This window comes from Apium graveolens, chromosome 10 (assembly GCF_009905375.1).
Source record: "Apium graveolens cultivar Ventura chromosome 10, ASM990537v1, whole genome shotgun sequence".
NCBI classification, from domain to species: domain Eukaryota; kingdom Viridiplantae; phylum Streptophyta; class Magnoliopsida; order Apiales; family Apiaceae; genus Apium; species Apium graveolens.
The window spans coordinates 167,371,198-167,380,630 of record NC_133656.1 but is presented as its reverse complement, the minus strand read 5'-3'; the positions used below and the strand labels follow the sequence as shown (position 1 = coordinate 167,380,630).

The following is a 9,433-nucleotide window of genomic DNA, read 5'->3' as shown; positions in this document are numbered from 1 at the left end:
ACTTATCCCCCGTCTTGTAGCTATAATTCTTCCTTTACGGCCTTGTCTTTATGACATGAAAAAATGAAACAAGCTTTTAATTGTTATATTTCTAGTTAGGTTATATTTCGTTGATTGATATTAGGTTTTTTTTAACTAGTTAATAGATTTGGAAGCAAGACGAGGGGAAGTAATTAGGTTGAGAAGTTCAATACTGGGCTGCAAAACCAGTTTCAGGGTGTGCCAACTGCTAACTTGTGTCTTTCGATTTCCTTTCGTTTTCGAGAAAATTATACCAGTTATTGTAAATCATAATAGTCAGATACTTTGATCAAGTAAAAGAAACAAGAACAACAAAAGAAAAGTTATATTAATGGTATGATAATCCTCTTTATTGCCAATAATCTTTCACCAGAAGGGACTCTGTTACAATTATTTCGTGATATAGACGAATCTCTTTCGTACTTTTTCACACGTGTGTATAGACGAAACTCTGCCATTTGTCTCTTACATTGCAGTTGGGTGTTCACTTGTTCATTATAGCCGGGACCAACAGAGAAATCTTGAAGAAAAGAATGAATGCCAGACAGAGTGAGCAGATCACACAGGAAGGCTTCCAGTCAAACGAATGTGATCCAGTGTACGACGTAGACCATATGCATTCACAGCTTTATTAGCAGCTCTAAATCCTTCTCCATAAGCTGTGGATGTATCATGGGCAATCTGATGCATAAAGAACTCTCCTATCTTATTTTCTACCGGGGACCTTCCTCCTTTCTTAGAAGACGAGGAGGAGGAGGACGATGACGATGCTGAGGTTGAAGCTGCAGATGTTGATGCTGTATTTCTGAACCCAGGCATGACTTCCGATTCCAGCCACATGTAAGAAAGTACTTGACATATACCTTCCTCTATCGCGGGGTTAAGGTTGCGGTAACCTACTCCAAATGTTAGAGTTTGAGAAGTTACGGACAAATTGATTAGAAAAAAACAGAATAAAATTTTATCAACAATTGAAGAAGCAGGACCAGGAGGTGCACGATTTTGTAACTTGCACCGTTTATCAGTACCTCAGTATGGGAAACTAGGAAAAACTATGCCCTGTTTTGGAAAAGTTTACTCTCAGATAAATATTAGAATCCGATTCTTTCTTATCTTGGGATGTTTCTAAATAGTATAAGCATATAAAGCTGTTCATGCACATTTCTTCCCGGTTAATTCCATCTACTATCCTTCCCCCACTTTCACCCTTTCATCGTTTTAAATCTTCCCTTCATCAGAAGTAGTCTCTTCTGTATTCAGTTTGTGTTAAACAAGGAAACTCCAATTTTTTTAAGTGGGTTAATACCAAACACAATATTAACCGAGTTTTATTAATAACTTTATAGTCATGCTAGATGCTACCAATTTCTATTGAAAGCCCTATGCTGATTGCAAGGATAAACTTGAACCAAATTGACTTCCTAAATATACCAATTTGGCAAATAAGAGATCATGAGAATAAAACAAGTATAACACTGGTATATTTCATAGTAGTGTTCACTGGTTTAGGGACGTATTGAAGAATTCTTGCATGCTATACAGATACATGTTTCAATTGATCAAAAGCATGCATATGCTTGTGGGTTACCTTAGAGTTGGTAATAATATGGTAGTAAGTTACCTTAATACAACTAAAGTAATTATATCATCTGACATTATGAATGCATCTTGCTTGATATTCCACAAGAAGAAACAGGAAAGCACAAATGTACTTCAATCTATTAGATATTAGTAGTCGCGTATGTCTAAACACGTAATGCCATCACAAAATTACTTCAAATTCATTTTAAATCAAGATTCATGCCTTGACAAATTAATTTGAATAATTTATATCTACAAATCATTTTTTTAGCTGTAATTTTGTTGGAATGAGTACGGAAGTCACCTTGTAAGTGAAATTTATCTTGATAGAAAATGGAATACAGATTTAATGTTACCTTTAAGGCGTAGCCAGCCGTGCATTAGCTCGTGAGCAAGAATGGCACCTGTTAGTAATCTGCATGAAATTGTCAAATAGTTAGTTTCCTAGTTCCTTCACACAGAACAAAATGTAATCAACAATTATATATATATATATCAAACAACATCCAAACGAGTAATGCTTAATTTAAGGCCAGGGAAGAACAACTTCCTGTATCTCAAAAAAAAATCTCCATTTAAAATTTCTATATTCAAGTTGCTTCATCCTTGCAGTGGCAATAATTCTTAACATTATGCGGCATGATTGTACTTAAGTACTGTCAATACTCAATGTTTTCCTCTAACTATGCTCTGATATTTCTACTGAACATAATTCCTTGCATCGAAATCGTATAAACCTCATTGCCTGATATATTTTTGGCAGCTCAAGTGTAACTCTGAAATATGAGTCTTCGGAATTGTTTATGCTTTCATTACTAATTGTTTTTTAAGCTCTGCAGTACTAGAAATGAATTTATTTAGATGTGAGAGTTATTATATGTAAAAGTTTAAGGTAGATAGTGTTTTTTTTGCAGTATTAATTAGTATAGTTTTTTTTTTGCAGTATTAAATAGCATCCCAGGTGCCCTCTGACACATAGGTGTGCCTGAAATTTCAGAATGCTAGTACATGCTTTTCCAATATTTTCCAGTAACATCATCCTTCCGCCTAAGGCAAGGATAACATGCACTATGAGGCAGGGAGTAGCTAGTAGCAGCAATATGTTTAGGAATCGGATTAACAATAATGTAAGCAACGTACAACAGGACAGATAAAAGAAGAATCAAAGAAAAAATTAGCATTCAGCGGTTACCTTGGGAGACCATACAAAACAAGTATCGCAGTAACTTCACATCTTCGAGTCAGCTTTTGAGGCTGTGTTCTCATTCCTACAAGGCGATGACCTCCAATTTTTGGCCGTTTAAGTATCTGCATAATATAGAAAGAAGCAAACCTGTAAGATTATGTGGCATAAGACCAATTCATATAAGAAGCAACCAATTAAAAGAAGAATGGTAGTTCCGAGTCCAAAAACTGTACACTGGCAACAGTCTGCTCTTCAGACAAGCATAAACCCCTTGTTTCTGGCATGTGATGGAAACCCTGGAAATGATTATATCAGAAAACTCCTTAATCAAGACCATAAGGAAAAGAGATAAGGACCATCATATTACATTTTTCTCGCCTACAATAGCTTCATTTAAGGCTTGTCTCTCAACTAGAAGCATAGGAATTTGCTGGTCAAGTCTCATGTTCATTCCTTCGTAGTAATCTCTAATGGCATGGTAGAGAGGTTGGCAGTCTCCAGTATCCATCACAGCAGATTCCATGCACTCTAAACACAAACTCCGTCCATCTCCCAAAGATATGTATCTTGCATTCCACGACTTCAGGAAAGGAGAAAGAATTTAACTTACAGCAAAGTAGTAAACAGTATAACCCAAAATATGCTTACTTTTTAAGATGATAACAAGTTCCTAAAGCACTATACACTAGCTCAAATGCATACCTCCAGACGTTCACAACTGCAGCAACGGGCTGTGTTGTCATGCTCATGAGAAGGACAATATTTCTGGGACCAAAATGGGTGACATCTATACTCAATTAGACCAGCTCCATTTGTTGGGATCTAATAAATGATAAAAAAAAATCATTATTTGCAGACAAAAGAGAAAGAGAATTGAGAACAGTAGGTTATGAATCACTTCTATTCTTATTTGCAGCATAAGGTCTCAAGTATTTAATATTTAACTCCAGTGTTTTTTTTGAACTTCCTAACTACAACTCCTAGTCTTGGAGGTAAAAAGGAAAGTTTCTTCCACATTAATAGTAACCATTAAAAACAGGATCAACACCCCTTCTAACAAACTTTGCTAATATAATTTGTTCATTGTAGCCAAAATTGATAATTGGAAGATGTTCTGAGTAAATTTTGATTAAAGATTATCCACATCAATTAATATAATGCTTCAGTTAATTGTAAATATCACATTGCCCTTACAAATTGGTGACAAACTTCACATTTGGGATGTGTCAGCTCTTTGAAGCAGGACTTATGATAAGCATCCTTTCCTGACAAAGAAAACTTCAATCAAAAGGAAAAGTCAATGAGATGTGAGTTGGAATATCGTGCACCCTTACATATTCTAACAAATTTGAATTAAGAAAAATACAAAAAAGGAAATACAAGCAGGAGTGTGTGCAATCATTACAACCGTCAGAGAAATATAATATAAAGGAGGCGGGAAGAGGAAGATACCTCATGCTCAGTAATAGGGGAACTACATGCACGACAACAAAAGCATTCAGGATGGAAAAAGGTCCCCATGCATCCCAGATAGTTACCATATCCAATGTCTCGATTGCATCCACCACATACCCTGCAAGTTAGCAGCATATATGTACAAGATAAATTAATTAAAGAGTTGACTATTGTAATTTGGCATTAGCATGTCACGCTAGCGTGCAGATGTAAAATCAGATATGCTGAGACTGGAATTATCTTTTATTTTTTTAACAAGTGAGCTTGCAAGAATATCAGTCTAGATCATCTTGGCTGATTATTTTTGCTGGTCACTCAAAGAAAATGTGTGGCAACAAATTTACCAAATAAAAGATAGAGTCTATGTTCATCTTTCTTGATTAAGGGTTCCACGGTTTTATTCAAGTAAAATGCGGTATCAACTATAAAGTCCCAATTTACTGTTGTAAACACAACAGTAAGGGAAGTGGGAACATAAACTGAATTACAATAATGTGCATGAGTTTTGACATGTATACTCCTGAAATGTCAGTAGCAGCAGTCAGACAAACAGCTCAACTAGCTCAATTAGAAACTTCAAACAATTTAGCAAGAAAAAGAAAAGAAACTTTAATCATCTTAAAATGTTAAAATGGTTCCGATATGACGACAAGAAATAATAAAGATCTACACCTATACGTTCTGGGTTGATATTCCCTAGGAAAATTGGGAGCGTAAGGAGGGTATGCCGAATTGAGATTATTCTGAAGTGCCCTTGCAAGATCTTCATCACTCTTTGTTCGCCACCGGTTGCCTGCTGGAGATTTAGGCCCTAATTCAAATAATTACCATTAGTAAAGAATCTCTAAAGAGTATTTAAGAAAAGAAATGACTTTGATTGGACAAGTATGTGTGAAGAACAAATTCACCCTTCAAGTTAAAAAAATTACCATTTGGTCTTTTTAAATCTTCGGCCAAAGAAAGTGCAATTGCCCGGTCTAGTTCCTCTTTCTCCCTTTCAGATCTAGAGCGATCACTCTGAAAAAAATTGAAATTCTTGTAAAACATTTGTCTTTTGTTAGATTAGTGATTAAATAGCGCAATAAAAAAACTCAGTGGCCTATCAAGAAAGGAAAAAGAAAAACAAAGATGGCAATCATCAAGACAATGAAAAGAAGATTAAGGGCTGTATATAGACATTCCTTAGCATTTACTAAAATTCTAGTTGTTCAGAGAATTTGCTGCTCTCCTACCCTGGTCTCTTAATTGCAATAACAAGATAGTAATTTAAGCTATAAAACATGAGATTTTACTTGAAAATTCTTAAATTTAAAGACTATATAAAGTAAACCAAATATAGCAAACTCGCACCACCCAGATGGGACTTCTACCTTTTGCTTTCTCACCGTAAAACAAAAAGGAAGGAACTTGGTGATTAAGAGCAACTTTAGAAGTAAAAGCAGATTCCTAGTTTTTCACATGACCCATTTCAAATGGACATCAAATTGTGAAAGGTGAACTTGCATGATAAACAGCGTCACAAAAGTTTCTCCTCCTTCCACGGTATATTTACATGAAACCAAGTATACATCAACAAACTTTAGAAGCAAAAAACCTAAAATTTATATATCTGAGCGCTAAGCATAGTTCTTGACCCCTATTATGGGCATGATGGAGAATGAAAAATCTTTCGCTAAAAAATTTCAGTTACCATACAGCCTATTGGATTCACAATATAGCCCGTTATATCCAGGTATCATCAGGTCGAGTGAAGTTTTTATTTAATCCTCTCATGCACGAGTATAAGTTGAGTAATTAGAAAAATCCCATATCATCACAAAGTAGAAGGAAATGAAATCATATATAGTCCAAGACAAGTTAGAAAAATTACCACAGATCTAACAGGAGCAGACCAAACCATGCTTTCTTCTCCAAGAAACTGCGGACGCTCTCCTCCTAATCGACTAGTTCCACTACCTTTAAATAATTTACTCAACCATTTCATGAAACGCGACTTCCTCTCTGCGTGTGAAGAAACAAAGTGCCCTGCTTAAACCCACAATCAAATTAAGCATAACAATTCAAAGTAAACCAAACTTCCCCTCTTCCACATTCACTTATATACACAATTTCAAAAGAAACATTGTATCAAACAAGTAAAGGACAAACCACAATACTAAAAATGAACAAAAATCGACAAAAAGACGAGTTCGGAGTTACCATAAATGCAAGGCTGAGAGATATGATTGACACTAGAGGAAGACATGGAAATTTATGTATAGAAATGTGTAAACAAAGAGAAATATGAAAAGGGTAGTTGAAAATGAAAAGGACTAAGAGAGAGAAGTAAAGAAAAAATGAAAAGAAAGTGAACGGAGGAGAAGGGGTTGAGAACAAAGGCATCATTGATAAAGGGCAGGCAACAAATTCAAGAGCTGATCAACACAATTTTTAAAAAAAAATAAAAATAAAGACAAGGAATGGAATCTTCAGACAAAGGAAAGACAGCAAAAAATTAAAGATATTCTTTTCTTGGGAAAGTAATTCAAGAGATCGGAAGAGATGAATGAAAGCGGAGGGAATCTCGTCTGTGTGAGCATAGATTTAAAGGGGGTGTGTAATATATTTTTATAGTTTTTGGACGGCGGAGAATTGAGTGAGGTTTAAGAGAAGGCTGATCAAGATTTTTGAATATTTTTTTAGCGGGGAAAATGTGGCCGTTGGTTTAAGTGGGGTTTTATTCTATTCTTGGATCATTTTTGTACATGTAACTGTCAACTGTCGCTCAATCTATGGTTTATAGTGTCATCCAACTCAAAGCTTGTTTCTTTTTTGTCATCAAAATTCTCTACGTCTTTATCACATTTCATATTCCAAATGTCAACTTTGATCATCATTATTTTCGCTTTTGACAGTGTGGTCATTGTATTAGGGCCGTAAACAGAGGGAATCGAATTAAATTCAGATAATTTATCAAGTCAAACAAAAATAGATGATTAGTGTAAAGTATAATTATAAATCTGTTATTTTATACTGATTTTTTTTTAAAAAAAATAATATACTAATTTGAAAATTAGTGTAAAGTACAATTATATATATGTTATTTTAGAGAACGGTTAATATCTCAATTAATTATGACAGATACTCACTTTTAAGGATATAAGTGATATTTGTCAGAAAAAATGTTATTTCATCTTGTAATATTAGTAATTAACATGAAATGATTAACAATTAAATTAAAAAATTAACGAGGTTGACGAAATTATTTTTTTTAAGACCAAGAAAAAAAGCTAGCAATTTGTTTGAGAATCCCAAGCTTTGACCACTTTTATGAAAATCAATTTAGGAGTGTTCATCAAATCGTCTACACTCTATAATCATTCATAATGTAACGCATTACACCATACCGTAAAATAAATTTTTTAATACTCTTGATGCAGGAGTGACTTAAATTTTTTACAAACTGTGCAGTGTGATGTATGTTGCGATTTGAGTTTTTAGTGTGTTTCAAATTGCATTGTATCTTCGTAAAGTAATATTTCTATTAGTTATGTAATATAAATTTATAAGTATTACATTTTATGGGTTTTGTGAAAAAAAATCATGGGCGGAGGTCTTATCTCTGATACTTTTACTTACTTTTATATATTTTTATTTTTTATTTTTTTATTTTGGACACACATATTTGTGCACACATAAATCAGGAGTTTTTTGAGAAAACAGTATTTTCATTCTTTGAAATGGGTGTAAGACCGCATACGCTATACCCTCCACAGATACTGCCATAGGCGGTATTATTGGGTATAATGATGATGAGATTTTATATAATACAATTAGAAGTTTTTTATTTAATTATAGTTATATATGATTTGATGATTGTATTGTAGTTATACATTTAGAATAAACTATTATTTTATAAATAAGCACAAATATTATTATTATTATTATTGTATACATGATTTCATACAAAATTATTAAGTTATCATATATCTCAAACTTGTACTTTAACTTTTTTAATAGTTAATTCAATACAAAATTGTTAAGTTACCATATATTGTTTAAACTGCACTGCACCTTTGTGGTGTCTTCTACACGGTGTTATTAAGTTACCATATATCGTTTGTGGTGTCTTCTGCACGGTATTATTAAGTTACCATATATCGTTTAAAATTATTAAGGTTTGGACGAGAACGTTAATCTTGAAACTGAAAGGCACAACCTTTGGGCGAGAACAATACTCGGCAAGTTTATAGTCTTTAAGTTCAATGCTTTTGCTGCCAATAGGGTCCAAGCTAGCATACATTTGGGCGGAAACAAAACTTGATGGGTTTTTCCGCTTAATATCTATAGTTTCCAAGAATTTCTTCTATAAATGAGGCGCGCGATTATCTTTCGGATGAGTTATACCTTAAGGCGAGTTTATCATATTTTCGAGATATAATGTAACGCACGATTTAAAATTCCAAGCATATCTTTGGGCGGAAACAAAACTTAATGGGTTTTTCCACGTAATATCTAGAGTCTTCAAGAATCTCTTCAATAAATGAGGCGCGCAATTATCTTTCGGACAGGTTATACCTTAAGGCGAACTCATCATATTTTCGAGACATACTATAACACACGATTTAAAATTTACTCGGTATAATTATAGTTGGAGAAATTGGTCAAACCGTACACACGATTTGATTTACGATTTTAATCCAAATTGCACTATCACTACACTATACCGTGAACACCCCGAACTACTAAACCTAAAAATCATTATAAGGCACAGACACATATCCATGTAATGTAGTCTATAAATTAGTACATTGAATTTGATGTGTTACTGAAATCGTGAATTAACATATCATTTTATGTTTTATTTGTACCAGTTATTAATATTTACTAACTTAAAATTTGTGCGATACACGAATTTTTTTTAATATTATATTTTTTTAATAAATAATTTGTATTGAAATTTTAAATTTGCCCATCTAAACTTTTTAAATGATATAATTTTATAATAAATATATTAATACCTGTATATATTCATGATTTTTTTAATAAGAGATACTTAAAAAATAATGATACTTATTGAACGATATAGTTTTACTGATATTTTTACGTGTTTTTACAAAAAAAAATGATTATATTATAATGAAAATTTAAGTTTTAAATTGGAGTAATATAGAAGTTAATATGAATTAAAATTTAAATTTGTAAAAAACT

General features: G+C 33.1%; 1 protein-coding gene across 3 annotated transcripts; it reads right to left on the bottom strand.

The window, feature by feature from the left end:
- Positions 1 to 328: 328 nt before the first annotated feature.
- LOC141690371 (protein DA1-related 2) lies at positions 329 to 6,604 on the bottom strand. Of its 3 annotated transcripts, none has more exons than XM_074495176.1 (12): positions 6,443 to 6,604; positions 6,114 to 6,271; positions 5,173 to 5,260; positions 4,916 to 5,054; positions 4,241 to 4,361; positions 3,983 to 4,066; positions 3,491 to 3,610; positions 3,156 to 3,368; positions 3,022 to 3,084; positions 2,795 to 2,910; positions 1,959 to 2,017; positions 329 to 917 (listed from the first exon to the last, which is right to left on the bottom strand). In XM_074495176.1, the coding sequence occupies exons 1-12, from the start codon at positions 6,486 to 6,488 to the stop codon at positions 580 to 582; spliced, it is 1,545 nt and encodes a 514-aa protein (XP_074351277.1). In that variant the 5' UTR covers positions 6,489 to 6,604; the 3' UTR covers positions 329 to 579. The 3 variants fall into 3 exon arrangements, with proteins under 3 accessions (XP_074351277.1, XP_074351278.1, XP_074351279.1); XM_074495177.1 differs by having other exon boundaries at positions 6,114 to 6,268; XM_074495178.1 differs by having other exon boundaries at positions 6,114 to 6,244; positions 6,443 to 6,603.
- Between the last annotated feature and the right edge of the window lie 2,829 nt (positions 6,605 to 9,433).

Excerpts from the sequence above, each read along its gene's own strand:
- LOC141690371 (XM_074495176.1), bottom strand. The coding sequence starts at position 6,488 with ATGTCTTCCTCTAGTGTCAATCATATCTCTCAGCCTTGCATTTATG. Across the intron at positions 5,261-6,113 it reads CTGCTCCTGTTAGATCTGTG|AGTGATCGCTCTAGATCTGA; the intron begins GTAATTTTTCTA and ends AATTTTTTTCAG. Across the intron at positions 5,055-5,172 it reads AGATTTAAAAAGACCAAATG|GGCCTAAATCTCCAGCAGGC; the intron begins GTAATTTTTTTA and ends TATTTGAATTAG.